The sequence below is a fragment of the Glycine soja genome, chromosome 13 (genome assembly GCF_004193775.1).
Source record: "Glycine soja cultivar W05 chromosome 13, ASM419377v2, whole genome shotgun sequence".
Lineage (NCBI taxonomy): Eukaryota > Viridiplantae > Streptophyta > Magnoliopsida > Fabales > Fabaceae > Glycine > Glycine soja.
The window spans coordinates 23,154,116-23,171,296 of NC_041014.1; the positions used below are offsets into that span (position 1 = coordinate 23,154,116).

At 35.3% G+C, this 17,181-nt stretch overlaps 2 protein-coding genes, 1 long non-coding RNA gene and 1 pseudogene across 4 annotated transcripts; 3 read left to right on the forward strand and 1 right to left on the reverse strand.

The window, feature by feature from the left end:
* The first annotated feature begins 2,026 nt into the window (after window positions 1-2,026).
* Window positions 2,027-2,181, forward strand: LOC114382892 (annotated as a pseudogene).
* A 586-nt stretch (window positions 2,182-2,767) lies between these two features.
* LOC114382380 (probable GTP diphosphokinase CRSH, chloroplastic) lies at window positions 2,768-5,983 on the reverse strand. Its single transcript, XM_028341757.1, has 4 exons — window positions 5,600-5,983; window positions 3,877-4,809; window positions 3,418-3,705; window positions 2,768-3,065 (listed from the first exon to the last, which is right to left on the reverse strand). Exons 1-4 carry the CDS (start codon window positions 5,981-5,983, stop codon window positions 2,931-2,933), a joined length of 1,740 nt encoding a protein of 579 aa, XP_028197558.1. The 3' UTR covers window positions 2,768-2,930.
* A 2,323-nt stretch (window positions 5,984-8,306) lies between these two features.
* On the forward strand, window positions 8,307-12,510 carry LOC114381002. 2 transcript variants are annotated; one of them, XR_003659915.1, is made up of 5 exons: window positions 8,307-9,049; window positions 10,999-11,062; window positions 12,029-12,085; window positions 12,176-12,274; window positions 12,375-12,510. It is a non-coding gene; the product is annotated as an uncharacterized LOC114381002 (long non-coding RNA). The 2 variants fall into 2 exon arrangements; XR_003659914.1 differs by having other exon boundaries at window positions 12,176-12,510.
* Window positions 12,511-13,631: 1,121 nt separating this feature from the next.
* Window positions 13,632-15,590, forward strand: LOC114381432 (pentatricopeptide repeat-containing protein At5g66520-like). Its single transcript, XM_028340681.1, has one exon. It carries the CDS (start codon window positions 13,663-13,665, stop codon window positions 15,484-15,486), a length of 1,824 nt encoding a protein of 607 aa, XP_028196482.1. The 5' UTR covers window positions 13,632-13,662; the 3' UTR covers window positions 15,487-15,590.
* The last annotated feature ends 1,591 nt before the right edge of the window (window positions 15,591-17,181 follow it).

Genomic DNA, 17,181 nt, shown 5'->3' on the forward strand with positions numbered 1-17,181 from the left:
TTCCAAAATATGAGGCGTTTAGCAAGTGCCTTGATGGTTTGAACTTTGAAGTCAACCAAGGCACTGCATGTCGATGCATACACTTGTACTGATAACACTCATCACACCCCTCTTGTTTGGGAAAATACACCTCTCTTTCCTGTTTTGTCATTTATGTGGTCTAGGAAACATACATATGCCAAAGGAAAAAGGTGGTTAGATGTAATAACAACTCAAATGTAAGGAATGTGGTTTAATCTTTCCAATCGAGAAGTGTCACTGTCAACAACTATTATAAGTGTTTGACATTGGGAGAGGTTGATGTAATTACTCGTGATAATATCAATAGCAATAGAATATGCATAAAGGCACTTGTATAGTATAGTGACCCATCACTAAAGCTAATGAATCCAATACTAAACATGGGACTAGAGCAACTTGCCAACTTCCAAAATTGAACTCTGACAAAAAGGGAAGGTGCATAACACATCCTCTAGCTTAATGATCTTACAGCAAATCACAAATGAAGTAAGGCCAGTGTTTTGTTCGCTATTCGTTATATACGTGAATTAAACCACTGTCATTTGTCAAATGAAGCTTCATAACCAATATTTTATTGTATTATTCATCTCGGACTTCTAAATTAAATTAACCAACTCAGCCTACAACAAAATCAAACCAGTAGCATATATCATATTATAAAATGTCTGCAAACGGGAACAAGTAGTGAAAATAAGCTTTTGGTAATTACTGATATGAAATCTGCAACCATTCAGGCCAAAATAAAATTAATTTGAACCAAATTATGAAATCTGGGAGACAAATTAGGGTGTATTTGGTTTGCATTTTTATTTTCAGTTTTCATTTTTTGAAAACTCTTTTTTAAAAACTGTTTTCATTTTCAAAAAATTAGAATTCTGAAAACATATTTGATTAGATTTTTTGTTTTCTACTTTCAAGAAATAAAAACATTGAAAATGCATTTTGAAAAAAAAAATATTTTTAGATTTACTTAAAATTACATTCCTTGCCATCACATTTTCATTTTACTTCAAATGAGATTTCTAGTTTTAACTGAAAATGAGATTTTATTATTTTCAGATTGAGAATATTTTTATCACCATTTTTTATTTTTAGTAAAAATAAAATCAGAAAAATAATCAAATCAAACATTCCCTTAGATACTAATTTTAGTATGTTATATGATCTTGTTGAAGAGGAAAGGGAGTACCCCTTATTCTATCACAGTAAAAACATGCTATTGCTTATGGTTTATTAAAGACTAAACAAGGAGAGACTCTTCGTATCACCAAGAGAATATAAGGGTTTGTAAAGATTGTCACCAAGCAAGTAAGCTGAGCTCCAAGGCATATGATGATTGTGATATAAAATAAGAGACAATAACTGTCTCCACCATTCTAGCTATATGGAAATGTTTTTGTAAGGACAAGTGTCTGGTGGTAACTACTAGGGAACCGATGAATCAGTTATATGGGGTTTAGCTTGAACCCATGATGATGAGTTTGTGAAATGTGGGTGTGTGTAATATCTAGTGTCCTTCATTCTTCAATTACGTAAGCTTTTCAACCGTTTAGTTTTAGTGCATCATCAGGTGGCAAAGTGTTGCATAGGAAAGGAACTGTCTTCATAGTGATTTGAGACGGAGGCTAGAAAGAGTGAGTAAATTTCGATTCAGTAGTGTCCATGGATTTCTCTGTGGAAAGATTGAAGATTTTCAACACAAACCAGACTCTGTTTTGTTTAGTTTTGGAGAATTGGAATTATCAGTTCACTCTTTCAGCCAGACCCAGAGCAAGAATGGATTTTCTTTTCAATTCTCACCCATTCCTCAAAATCACCCGTGTTTGCACCAACAAGCATGAAAAGATAGCTGTGCTACCAGTCATTCGATCCGAAGACAATAAGGATAGAAAAGTTACTCAATGCCCAATGTTGAACCAAGTGACTAAGTCCCACAACGCTGAGAAATGATAATAATGCCTTGATGGTTTACTATAGAATGCACCTCTCTATTTGTTGAAACTCATATTCTTCTTGGCCTTTTGGCTAAGATCAAGCGCATTGTCTGTTCTTATTGGTTCAGTATCTGACATGATGGGGAGAGTTCAACACAGTAGCTAGCTACTGGGACTCTCACGTTTCGTCCATGTTTTGCATTATAGCAGGGATCATACACTCCTTACAACTCGGTTTGAAAGATTATCTAACTTGAACATCAAAGGTGGTCAAACTCAAATTTTAGGTACTCGCGTGGCGTCCATTGAAAGTGTAGCTAGTTGATTGTCCAAAAAGCTAATCCAATGTAATGACTGTATTTAAACTATCAACAACAAACTTTCCCTGCTGTGCCGTGAGCACACTCAGAAAACAGATTATGAAATACAATGTTCTTTTGTTCTTCTTCTTATTATTATTATAAGATGCGAGCTGTCCTTTAAAAAAGGAAAAGTAACAATTTTTTTAGTAGATTTAGTTTTTAACATTTTTACTTTAGTAAACATAATTTTTCTTTTCACTTTTTGTAGTTGAGTCAAATTCTCAAAAAATTAGGTTAGATGAAATACTCAAGATAATAGAAATGGAGTTTCATCTGTCTGAATGTTAACCTTAAGAGAAGTTAATGTAATTGCCTTGTGATTTGTGAAAATATTAATAGCAATAAAGCATGCTTAGAACCATTTGTATAGTTATCCATCACCAGAGTTCATTAATCCTCATTATAGGAGCGTACAGTTTATGGTAATATTAACTTATAAAACAACAGGTCAGAAATAAGATATTGCAAATTTCTTTATCTCTGGAATTTCTGTCATTAATTAATTTACATGGAAATTACATCACTTACGCGTGGCTCTAGCTTAATGATCATATCACAAGTGGAGTAAATTGAGTGTGTTTTGTTCTGTCATTCGTTTCAAATGGATGAAGCACTAGCTCGCAAGCCTGTTGCCGAACTCCTTACTATAAACTTGAATTAAACCACTCTCATCTGCCATATGAAGCTTCTCATCCAATAATTTCTTGTATTGATCATCTCGGACCTCTAAATTACGCACCAACTCAACCTACAACAAAGTTACAACAAATGAGACGGGATTTAGCAAGCATTTATCTTGATCTCCATCATTGGCGTACAACCAGCATCATATCATAAAAATGGCAGCAATCGGGAATTCAGGCCAAAAATAGTAGTAGTTTGGACCAATTATGAAATCTGGAAGACAATCAGGCATCAATATATACAATCTCCAAACGTTCTAACTTAACCATGAACTTATAGTGAAAGTAAGCTTTGGTAATCTGATAATGGGATCATTAAGAAACTCTACATAACTTAAAAGAATTCTGCACGAAGATGCACTTAACAACAAAGAACAAATCAAATTTTATTCTATCTGTCACAAGATATCAAATCACCTGTTCTTGGAACATATGGAATTCGTCAGAACTGAGGGAGCCATCACTATTTGAGTCAAGGAGCTGCATCATTTCTCGGGCATCTTCTGCTGGTGCACCAAGCTCCTCCATCACTTCTGTAAGTTCCTCAATGCTAATTTTACCGTCTCCGTTCTTGTCAAGAAGGCGAAACACTCTATCCCTCTGGTGAATTTCAATTCCTTTATGATTTGTACTTGTTGGAAAATCTTTAAGGCGCAGCGCAGCCAATTCAGCTGCAGCCAACATGATGGTCTTCAGACGCTTTGCCTGAGCATCAACAACTAAAACATAAATGCCAGTTCCCTTCTTTGTGTTCTCTCAAGAAGATAAAAGAATTAAAATAAGTTCAATGCCCTCATATGTAGTTAGTTTTTAGATGGAATTGCTTTCAATTTTCTGTGATAGACATTCATATTCATTTTGAAAGAAGACACTAACCTCCTCAGGATCAGTAAGGCCAGCCTTGTATAATGAATGAGCAGCTGTTCCACCAACTGCTAGCCTGTCCATTTCAGTTGTTCTTATCTGTATTTCCATCAATGGTCTTGTCTTACCATTTTCACTCACATCAACTGCCATATGCAAACTTTTATATCCATTTGCTTTTGGCCTGGCAATATAATCCTTTGTCCGATAAGGGATTTCCTTCCACATAGATTGGATGATCTGATGAGTCCTATAACATGCTCTCTCTCCAGCCTCTAATGCATTCTCTCCAGCCTTAGGATTCAATATCACTCGCATCCCAAGTACATCATTCACATCTTCTGGCTTCCGACCATCCTTCAACAGCTTCTTCATTGTGCTATAACGACTCTTAAAGCGACCTTTGATCGAGACATCATCCACAAGTTCAGCAAGCAAGGAATCAGCCTTTAGATTACGGAGCAGTTCCTCCTTGTAGATGTCAATAAGAGATACACCCCCAGTCTCATGACTTCGCAACCACGCATCCACATAAAGATATGAATAAGGAAATAAGTACTGAAACGAGAGATCTTCCAATTCCAGTGACAAGTAGGTAGTTCCCACAGCATGAGCAAGAGGAGCATGTATCTTCATAACCTGCATAGAAATAATCTGCTGCTGATATCTGGGCAGATAATCAAGGTGTCTCATCATGTCAAGCTTCAAAGCCAGGTCCAGAATCAAAGCCCTGATGTCATAGTAAGTGAGGCAGAACTTTCTCAATGCAGCAGCATTATCATCATCCACAACATCTATTCTGGATGGAAAATTATTCACCCGCAAACTCTCGTGCAGCAAATGAGCAGTGGCTAGACCCATCTGATTCCGAATTTCATGTATGCTCAACTCACCCGCCTCCAATACTGCTCTGAATATCCCAGCAGAGATTACCTCGGCATCCATCTGCATTCACATTTACTATAAACAAACAATAAACAGCAACGAAAATAACAATAATATGTCCCATACAAGACAACAAAAAAGGAAGGACAGAATTATAAGAGCAACTCGGATTTAATAATTGCTTATGTTGGTTCTTAAAATTAAACAATTTGAGAATATCATTGGAGCAAATAAATTCCTTTAGAGTTCTTAAAGAAGTTGTTTATATAATCAATTACAAGCAAGGTTGCTTAACCATTAAAAACAATTTTTAAAGTAAAAATGAGAATTCTTGTGTAAGTGGAGAGATAAAATAAAAACTAAAGTTGAATTCTACCATTAAAGTAAAAATTAATGAGTATTCTTAAATTCTATGCTCGACAACAAGGGACATACTAAAAGAGAGTTAAGAATGCAAGTTGAGTTTTTGTATCAGAGATGCTCAAAATTAGGGAAATACTTAAATTAAATATAATCATGTTATAAATTAGAATTCATAATTTGAAAATGGGTTTCCACTCCTACTCTCAATTTTCAATATTCTTTCTTTTCCTTTATTTAGAAATGCATTTTACACACAACACCATAACTAGCCAAAAAAGTTCAAACTTTTTTTTTTAATCTTTACACCTTCTTTTATCACTGTATCTGAATTGAATTTCAGTTTGTTCTTTTTTAAAAGAAAGTGTCAACAATTAAGAATTTTAATAATATAAAAATTAAACATCTATGATCTATCCTATAAGCTAAAGTAGTAATAATATTTAGAATGAAGATAGAAAGAATTTCAAAAGTAGTAGTATGAACTAACTTGGAGATCAGCGAGGAGCAAGGCGACGGATAAGGCTTTGGAGAGAGGGGAACGGCCATCGGGAGCGAGAGGAGAGCTCTGCAAGATGGGGATGGAGAGTTTGAGGCACTTAAACAGAAGACGCGAAGAGCTCGTCGACAGCACGTTCATTCTCTCCGTCAACTCGTTGAAGGCTCCCACCAGCTCCATCACCATCTTCCCTCCCTCCGACTCCGACACCTCCACCGCGCATGCTCGCGGAGCCCACCACCGCCCGCCGCAGGGTGATCTCCGCCGCCGGAACACGACGACGGAGAGTGAGTGAGTGGGAGGAAGGGAGACGGTGGGCTTGGAAAGGGAATGGCGGAGGGTAAAATCGGAAGCCAGCAACTGCAACACCTCCATTCAGCTTGCTTTCTCTCTTCTCCACAACAATGTTTGTGGTTGTTCGGTAGTTAGCTTTCATTTCATTTTTTATTTTGCTTTTTTTTTTTCAATTGGTTCCTACCGGTCATCTCATCCCATCGCATCTCATCCAATTATTTTTTTTTAATAAATTAATATTTTAGTAATATCATAGACAGTGTGCTTAGATCAGCTTATGCATTTATTTATTCTCAACCAAATTGAACTAAATCTTATTAATAATTAATATTTTAGTCTTAAAAGTATGCAATAGATATCTATTTTTATATAATTAAAAACATTAACATCAATATTAATATGACCAATCATTTTTTAAAATATTCAATCAACCTTCTTCATTTCTCACTTTCTCTTTTTTCTTTCACATTATATCTTTAGGCATATTCATATTTCGCTTTTGTTTTGTCACTCTTTCACCAATAATCAAGTAGCATTTTATCAATATATGGATAAGAGAAATATTAGTAATATAGTATTTAAAAAGAAGAGCATGTTGTTATCCTTTATTTACATGGATATGAGTTTAATTTCTCTTGATATCACTAAAATATTATTTGGTGGACAACTTAGAGATTTTATCGTGTTTAATTTTTTATCCATAAAAATAAATATATATAACAAGAGATTTCCAATAATTTATGTAACCTACTAAATTATTTTAGACCTTCTGTGTGCATTTAATTGAAGGCAAAATTGTTTATGGATAATTTATTTATATAATAATTCTTCTGGGTAGGAGGTTTCAGTTGGCAGCCCAGTGTTAATCATTGTTTTCTTGTCTAGTAATATTAAGACTATTTTCCAATTCTATCACTTTTTAGAAAGAAAAGAAAATAATCATCTATCATGATACAAACAAGGCCCTGGCAATGCCTACGTGGCATTGCCAGGGCTTACGTGTCGCACTGTGAGTCATCCTCATTCCCGCCCAAAAACGTCTTATCACACTGCATTTATTGTTTCTGTCATTTTGTGTGTACGTGCATTGGCCTCCCTCATTTTTTCGTTTCCACCAACGCTACACTTATTGTTTTGTCTTTTCGAGTTGGCCTTGGCTCTGCAGTGTTCACGCCTTTGCATTTTTCCGATTTCCATTTGCATTGTGACCTCTAAATTCTCTCCCGTTTGGATTTCCTCTCCATGGTTTCCATTTTTCATTGTCTTTCTTCCTCATTTTTGTTTTTTGTTTTCGGCTTGGCTCGGCCTCTACGATGGTATTTCAAACCAAAAGGTCCGACCTTTTTGTATTTTATCATGAGTTTGTGGTTTTGTGTACGGAGCTTTTCGATTTTTCAAGCCAAAAGGTTCGACCTTTTTGTATTTTATCATGAGTTTGTTGTTTTGTATACGAAGCTAATGGATTTTTCTTGGGTGGTTGGTTGTTATATAGCAGCACAAAAAGAAAGCAAAAACTTCTACCTTTTTGTTCATAAACGTTGTTTGATGTTCGTTTTCGGCTTGGTTCGGCATGTATGATGGTATTTCAAGCCGAAAGGTTCAATTTTTTTCACCACATTATCATGAGTTTGTTGTGTTGTATACGAAGCTTTTCGATTTTCTTGGGTGGTTTGTTGTTATGTACCATTTTGTTCGGGCTTTGTTGGGTTTTGATGTTGCATGTGCATTATTTACTACCTTTTTGTGGTTTTTTGATTCATCGCAACAAGAAAGCTTCAACCTTTGTTCATTTTTTATGATTAGTACAAAAGGTTCAACCTTTTATTGTTCGGTTTTGATGTTGCATGTGTATCATTTACTACCTTTCTGTGGTTTTTTGTTTCATCGCAACAATAAAGCTTCAATCTTCGTTCATTTTTTATGATTAGTACAAAAGGTTCGACCTTTTTTTGTTAGGTTTTGATGTTGTATGTGCATCATTTACTACCTTTCTGTGGTTTTTTGTTTCATCGCAACAAGAAAGCTTCAACCTTTGTTCATGTTGGTCGAGAATGACAAAGAAGCCGACAAAGATGATTACTGAAGAACGACAATGAACGGTATGTTTTCGTTTACCCAGCTTTTCTATCTTTCTCTTTGGATTGTTGTCATGATCAATTTTTGTGGGCTTTTGTTGTGTTTTGATCTTGCGTGGTTTGCAATGCTTTTTTTCTCAATGAGTTGCGATAAAAAAAAATGTACATAACTTCTTTTTGATTTCCCTGATGTCCATTGGTTTCATGTGTTTCATTTGGTTATATATGTTTATATATTTATATATCATCATCTATCATCTTCATCTATCATGATACAAACAAGGCCCTCACAATTTCATCGTTGTTTGTTGTTCATTTTGCATCTGCATCATTTACTACTTTTTTGTGGTTTTCTCAGTTCTCTGAACAGCAAATGGATTTTTAGGGTTGTTCATTTTTTTTCATTTACTAGCCAACCATGTTTTCTTTGTTCAGATCTGTGTCAAACAAACCATTTTTTGTTATGGTATTTGTCTTTCTGAAAGCCAAGAAGAAATGTCTTTTCACTTGCCATTAATTGTTTTCGTCGTTTTCTGCGTACCCCTTCAGTTACCAATGCGCGTTTTCTAATTTTTCACTCTTTTCGATGTTTCACGCTTTCCATTGCTACACGCCTTTCCAGTTTTCCATTTTCCATTTCCGTTGTGCCTTTTGGATTGTGGGTTTTGAATTCTCTCCTGTTTTGATTTGCTCTCACGCTTTTATTAAGCCTGGAATTCGTATTCAGCTTGGTTTGCCATGTATCATGAGGTTTGAATATCAGTGTATGTGTTTTTGTAATTTATTCTGAGTTTTCGCAGTCCAACAAGACAAAAGGTTGGACCTTTGTTCATTTTATCATTAGTTTATCTTTTCCTATACCTTGCTTTGCGATTTTTGGTGGGTTAATTTTGTCTGTCACACATTGTTGCCGCTTGATGTTCATCTGCATCATGAACAACCTTCTTAGCAACTCATTACATACACGTTTTTATTTGATTTCATGATGGTCGAGAACAACAAAGAAGGCAAAAACGATAGGTGAAGCACAATAAAGGCCGTTAACACTGTCCCACAAACTCATTACATACAGGTTTGTTTTTTAATTCTCTTTTAATTACTTAAATGTTCATGTTTGTTCTGCAAAGATGTCCTAGAAAGAAGGCCTTCACCATGCTTTTTTGATGTCCGTTCTGCAAGTTTCCCAACATGTTTTGTTCATTTTATTGTTATATGGTGGCCACATTATTGTTTTCTTCATGTTTAAGCATATTGTTCCCTTTTTTCATGTTTTGATGTATTACAAGTCAAACGGTTTCAATTGTATTCCATTTTGGTTTTCTGATGTATTGCAAGACACAAGCTTACATTTTTAAAGACCTTCGATCTCCATGTTTGCAATGTTTGCGTTCTGAGCAACTTGCGAGGCAAACTTTCATAACTTTATTTTCATTTCCATGTTGGCGATTGTGCAAATCTGTTTGACTGGATACATCACACAACCTTAGACCTTAGCATATTTTATTCTTATTTTATCTTTTGGTACACCATGTATATCATGTACTTACTTTTTTTGGTCTTCTGATTTGCCGCTCACATAGGCTTACATTTTTATTGTCAATCCTGTGTTGTAGATGGATTTGGTTAAATTATTATTTGAAGTCTCAGTTATATTTTTTTAAAATTTTGTTGTCCATCTTAGTGTTCATGTCAGTTCTTCATCATAATGTGACGTGTGCATCAATTTGTACTCATATCTTGCAAAGAAATCCCCATTTGGAGACTGTCATAATTCTAATTTTCGTTTTTTGATGTATATCGGTGTATGAATTTTTGTTAGGGTATATGAGTTTTCGTTAATTTACCTTTTCGTGTTGCATCTGCATCATGAACAACCTTCTTAGCAACTCATTACATACATGTTTTTATTTGGTCGCATGAAAGTCGAGAACAACAAAGAAGGCAAAAACGATAAGTGAAGCACAATAAAGGTCGTTAACACTGTCCCACAAACCTAACTACAAGTTTGTTTTTTAATTCTCTTTTAATTGCTTAAATGTTCATGTTTGTTCTGCAAAGATGTCCTAGAAAGAAGGCCTTCACCATGCTTTGTTGATGTCCGTTCTGCAAGTTTCCCAACATGTTTTGTTCATTTTATTGTTATATGGTGTCCACATTATTGTTTTCTTCATGTTTTAGCAAATTGTTGCCTTTTTTTCATGTTTTGATGTATTTCAAGTCAAACGGTTACAATTGTATTCCATCTTGGTTTTCTGATGTATTGCAAGACACAAGCTTACATTTTTAAAGACCTTCGATCTCCATGATTGCAATGTTTGCGTTATGAGCGACTTGCGAGGCAAACCTTCATAACTTTATTTTCATTTCCATGTTGGCGATTGTGCAGATCTGTTTGATTGGATACATCACACAACCTGGACCTTAGCATATTTTATTCTTATTTTATCTTTTGGTACACCATGTATATCATGTACTTACTTTTTTTTATCTTCTGATTTGCCGCTCACATAGGCTTACATTTTTATTGTCAATCATGTGTTGTAGATGGATTTGGTTAAATTATTATTTGAAGTCTCAGTTATATTTTTGCTTAAATTTTGTTGTCCATCTTAGTGTTCATATCAATTCTTCATCATAATGCCACGTCTGCATCAATTTGTACTCATATCTTGCAAAGAAATCCCCATTTGGAGACTGTCATAATTCACTTCTGAATGACTTGCTAAGAGGATCAACTTTGTTATTTTTATTATTATTACTTTGTCATTTCTTATACCCATATTTCTTGCGTTTTGATTTTCAATTTTGGTCCTATACCTGACGACTTTGCTATCACTTTTTTTTTTGTAATTTATTTGTAATTACTATTAAATTCATTTTCATTTTATTGTATTATCATTCAATTTCGTCAAAACATTTATGTGTTTTTATTTTCGAAAACAGTCATTAAGTGTTATTTTAATAACGGATTTGAATTTTGAATTTTTGAATATGGAAGGTCATACTTTGATGTGGTTGCAGGTTGCGAAGTAGGACAGTCACATCCAATTTAAAGCTTCATATCAATGGTGACTTAGTTTTCAAGGTACCGTGTAAAATGTTCAATATCCCCACAATAGATCCTATTGGAATTCGTGTTGTACACGTCTAATCATATTTCACATGGCAGAAAGGTAATAATTGTTTTCACCATTAAAGCCTCCCAATTAATTAATATATTAATATTTTCACCATTACCAAAACTAATAATTATTTTCACCATTATAAAGAAAACCAATACGAGAATTGTTAAAGCCTCACAATTAATTAATATTTATTAGTATTTTCACCGTTATCAAAGCTAATAATTGTTTTTACCATTATGAAGGAAAACCAGTACGGGAATTGTTAAAGCTTCCCAATTAATTAATATATTTATTAGTATTTTCACCGTTATCAAAGCTAATAATTATTTTTACCATTATGAAGCAAAACCAGTACGGGAATTGTTAAAGCCTCACAATTAATTAATATATTAGTATATTTTCACCGTTATCAATGCTAATCATTGTTTTTACCATTATGAAGGAAAACCAGTACGGGAATTCTTAAAGCTTCCTAATTATTAATTAGGATTTTCAAAATTAAAAAACGGGTACGAGAATTGTAAAAGACTCCCGAATTATAAGCGGTTTCCAAATTAAAGCCCATTCAATACAAATTACAAAAACTCAAGCATATCAAATCATAACCAACAGTTCTCCTCATTTGCTCTCCTCATTTCTTTTCTCATTTCTCCAACAACATCACTCAATCCTTAACAGTATGAGTACCCAATCATCATTCTTCTCTGATGCGGTAAGTTCTTTAACATTCTAATCCTTATTCTTTTCTTTCTTATTTATGTTTAACTTCTTTTCTTTCTTTTAACATTCCAATCATCAATCTTTATGTATATTTATGTATTACTTCATTATACGTTGTTTGCATTTTGGAATCGATTTTTGTCCTTTCGTATATGTTGCTTTCCTATTTTGTTTTGAAACTAATTACATTCAATGTTGTGCTATAGGGCCCATCAAATATGATGGCAAGAACACGATTTACAGCAGCATTTCGTGTTCAGAAGGTCAACATTAACAATCCCAACCACTTTTCCTTTTCTCTTATTCCAAATAAAAAAATTGTGATTGCCTAATGTTTTCATGTTTCTGTGCAGAACATCATTGAAGTTCCATTGAGTTACCATAGTCAATGGAGGCCATATTACCCAACTTATGTTTTATTTGACTACAATGGAACCAAGCATTTTATTAGGGTGCACAAATGTGGCACTCGATGTTTTTTTGCTGATGGGCTGAAAGAGTTTAGAAGAACCCACGACATTAATGACAGTGTCATTATCCGATTTTTTGCAGCCTCTAAAGATACTTCTTTGGAAGTCGACATCATGGGACCTATCCTTAGACAGACATGTCAAAGGTCGGTTGTTACAACCAGAAGGCACATCTTTACCGCTGATGTCACCCAAGACATGATCGAACATACCAACCCTTTGGTAGGAGTTTGTTACCCACTCAATGATGTTTTTATTTTTTGGTTCCCATCTTCTCTTACTTCAAATATCATTTTCAAATTACATTCACTGTTGATCACTTTGAATGGTTGTATAATCACTGTTTTGGTTTCAATGTAGGTTCTTCCAGCAACAACTTTAAATTTTTTGTTTGGATCAAAAAAAATTGTTCCTGTTCAGCTTCCAAATGGCACACGAAACCAATGACAGATCACCGTGCACAATGGTCTGCCATCTGTTGCAGATCCATGGTTTCAATACCTCTGTGAAAATAATTTAATGGCAGGAGATGAAGTCATGTTCTTCTTTAGGTTTGACAAACATGTCTGGGAGGTCATATTTAGGAAACAAGTTATGTGGGATGAAGACCTCCCGGTTTGAATCACCATGCCTAAAGTTCATGACTTTTTTTGTTTCAATTTTATTTTATTTATATTTTCATTAATGTTGTTAATCCAATACCTTAGGGTATTAAACAATTTCTTTAATTTTCTACTTCACAATTAATCACTATCAATTTATTATGTTCAATTTATATATTATTATCTTTGATTTTTCTTAAGTAATTATCTTTGATTTTTCTTCAGTAATTATCTTTGTTTTTTCATTTACGTTGTCAATAAAATTATCATTATGTTTGTTGCTCATTCTGACTGGAACTGTCACGTTATTTTTACCGATGTATCATGAGGTTTGAATATCGGTGTATGTGTTTTTGTTATAGTATCTGAGTTCTCGCAGTCCAACAAGACAAAAGGTTGGACCTTTCTTCATTTTATCATTACCTTATCTTTTTCTATACCTTGCTTTTCGATGGTTGGTGGGTTAATTTTATCTGTTACTCATTTTTGTCGCTGTATGTGCATCCTTTATAAATTCCATTTTCCAGTTTGAATGATAAATTTAGTTTTCTGAATAAAAAATTTAGTAATGATCACCAAAATTATTAGAGTATGAGTCCGTGTATCCGAAAGGCTTCTCGCCAGTATATAACACTTTTTTATACAGGAATTTAAAAGAATTGAGAAAATATTTTTTACTTTTGACGAGGCAAGAAAAAAGAAAAGGAAAACACAGAATATTATAAATAATGAAAAAAGTAGATAAGGTGTGCATCGTTCTGAGGTGAAATGAGTAGTTGTTGGGTTCCTCCACCTTGGGCATGTTCAAGCATGGCCGAAGTGAAGCAACAGCATTCCCTCCTCCTCCGTTTGGGACTCTCCACGAACAACCACGCCATGTCTCGCATCTTCACCTTCTGCTCCCTCTCCAAGCACGGAGACATCAACTACGCCCTCAAACTCTTCACCACTCTTCCCAACCCAGACACCTTCCTCTATAACACTCTCTTCAAAGCCTTCTTCTCCCTCTCCCAAACCCCTTCCCTTTCCCTCCTCTTCTACTCCCACATGTTACAACATTGCGTCACGCCCAACGCTTTCACCTTCCCCTCTCTCATAAGGGCATGTAAACTTGAGGAAGAAGCAAAACAGCTTCATGCACACGTTCTTAAATTCGGGTTTGGAGGGGACACCTACGCTCTCAACAACTTGATTCACGTGTATTTCGCTTTTGGTTCCTTGGATGATGCTAGGAGAGTGTTTTGTACCATGTCTGATCCTAATGTCGTATCTTGGACTAGTCTTGTTTCCGGGTACTCTCAGTGGGGACTCGTTGACGAGGCTTTTCGCGTTTTTGAGCTCATGCCTTGCAAGAAGAATTCTGTTTCTTGGAACGCCATGATTGCTTGTTTTGTCAAGGGAAACCGATTTCGCGAGGCGTTTGCTTTGTTTCGAAGGATGAGGGTGGAGAAGAAGATGGAGTTGGATAGGTTTGTGGCTGCCACAATGCTCTCTGCTTGCACGGGAGTGGGAGCTCTAGAGCAAGGGATGTGGATACATAAATATGTTGAGAAAACTGGGATTGTCTTGGATTCAAAACTTGCCACAACTATTATCGATATGTATTGCAAGTGTGGTTGTTTGGACAAGGCGTTTCATGTGTTTTGTGGGTTGAAAGTAAAAAGAGTTTCTTCATGGAATTGCATGATCGGGGGGTTTGCAATGCATGGCAAAGGAGAGGATGCTATTAGGCTTTTTAAGGAGATGGAGGAAGAAGCAATGGTTGCGCCTGACAGCATCACTTTTGTGAACGTTCTCACAGCTTGTGCTCATTCAGGTTTGGTTGAGGAAGGGTGGTATTACTTTCGTTACATGGTTGATGTTCATGGCATTGATCCCACCAAGGAGCATTATGGTTGCATGGTTGATTTGCTTGCTAGAGCTGGAAGGCTAGAGGAAGCGAAAAAGGTCATAGATGAGATGCCTATGAGTCCTGATGCTGCTGTCTTGGGTGCCCTTCTTGGAGCTTGTAGAATTCATGGGAATTTGGAATTGGGGGAGGAGGTTGGTAATAGAGTGATTGAACTAGATCCTGAAAATAGTGGACGTTATGTGATACTAGGTAATATGTATGCTAGTTGTGGAAAATGGGAACAAGTTGCTGGTGTGAGGAAATTGATGGATGATAGGGGAGTGAAGAAGGAACCAGGATTTTCAATGATTGAAATGGAGGGTGTAGTGAATGAATTTGTTGCCGGGGGGAGGGATCATCCCCTGGCTGAGGCTATATATGCCAAGATTTATGAGATGTTGGAATCAATTAGGGTGGTTGGTTATGTTCCTGATACTGATGGTGTGTTGCATGATCTTGTTGAGGAGGAAAGGGAGAATCCCCTGTTCTACCATAGTGAAAAACTTGCAATTGCTTATGGTTTGTTGAAGACCAAACGAGGAGAGACCCTTCGTGTCACCAAGAATCTGAGGGTTTGTAAAGATTGTCACCAAGCAAGTAAAATGATCTCCAAGGTTTATGATTGTGATATAATAATAAGGGATAGGAGCCGTTTCCACCATTTTAGTAATGGAGAGTGTTCTTGTAAAGACTACTGGTAACTACTACTGTTGTGATGAGTTACCATTTTTTTATTCGTTTAAGTTAAAATGTATAAATCCTATATATCTAATGTGAATCTAAAAGCAGCATGCTTTAACATATATCTATGTAGCTAATCATCAGTTAAGCTATAAATGTGTCTATTTCTACCTAATAAAACTGCCATGCTGGATTGTATCTGTGCTCCATATCAGTAGCAACCAGGTTCCTTGGTTGGTTCTTAACACTTAAACGTTTAACTATATAGAGGACTAAAGGAGGATGAAGAGTGCTCCCAAGCAGTAATCACTATTAATTGAATATTATAAGAGAATCAATTAATCAGATATATGGGGTTTAGCTAAATTTATTACAATGGTCTTTGAAATGTGCAAGTGTGAATAACTCACGATTGTCCAAGAAGCATGCTTAAAATATGTCTATGTATCTAATCATATCTCTACCACGACACTGTTACAGAGTCATGCTGGATCGTATCCATAATTCAGTAGCAACAAGGTTCCTTGGTTGGTTCTCGTATATTTGTACTGTGCATTGCAATCAGCAGTATTCCACTAGTATATGTATACCTACTTTATCCCAAGGAGAAAAGTGAACTTCGCTCCCCAAGTCAACTCTAAAGTTCTGCCTAAGCATGTCTCTTTAATGTTCAGCTATATAGAGAACTAAAGGAGGATGAAGAGTGTGCTGCCAAGCAGTAATCTCACCACCATTAATTAAATGTTAAGGGAATCAGTTAATCAGATATATTAGGTTTAGCTTGAATCCATAATGGTTTCTGGAATCTGGGATTATGAATTGTTGATCGTCTCATATGACACTCACTCATTCTTCAATTTCTCAGGCTGTTCTACCAAATCTTTAACGCGTCACTAGGTTGTGGAATATTGAATAGGAAAGAACTCTTGAACGGATTTGAGAGGGGGCCAGAAATGGTGAGTAGATTTCGGTTCAAAAGGGTCCATGAATTATTGTCTCTCTTCCACAAAGAGCAATAATATTCAGCCTCAATTGCTCAAAATTATAAGTGCTACGCAACAAGAAACCAGAATGGAAAGTTAGATTCTGTGGTTAATATTAGTCGTGTTTTACTGGGTCATGAATCCGTGATCCAACGTTAGCACAAGAATAACATTTGGTTAATATAAAAATATAAGAGAAAGGCTATTTGGTGGATGTTGCAGAAGTACTAGTGATGAAGTCCCACATTGCTGAGAAGAGACAACAATGACTTGATATTTTATTATAAAATCCACTATTCCATACGGAAAGACGTATACCTGTCTAGGCATTTTGGCGAAGTTCGGGTGTAGTATTTGTGTTAGTCAGTTATTATCTGATATGTGAGCTTATGTTCACATGTTAATAAAATTCTTTTTTGATGAGGAAGGAATTTGTCAGTGCCAAATTTTACTGTACCGTGGCTTGGCGTACATGCGTTACAATATAGCAATGGCCTGTTACATCTTCCAATTCCGTTGAAAGAATATTAGTTATATATAATTAGTAAGAGATTTTTAAAATTTGTGATTTAGGTGGAAGGAAATTTGTCCATGCAAAATTTGACTTAAGCTTGTGGTTGTTTCATTTGTATAAACATTTCAATTAGAAAATGTAAAATATCAAGGTATGGTGTAATTCATTTCTATTTAAGTAAGTTCTTGATATCTATGTTGAAAGATACAGTGAAATGA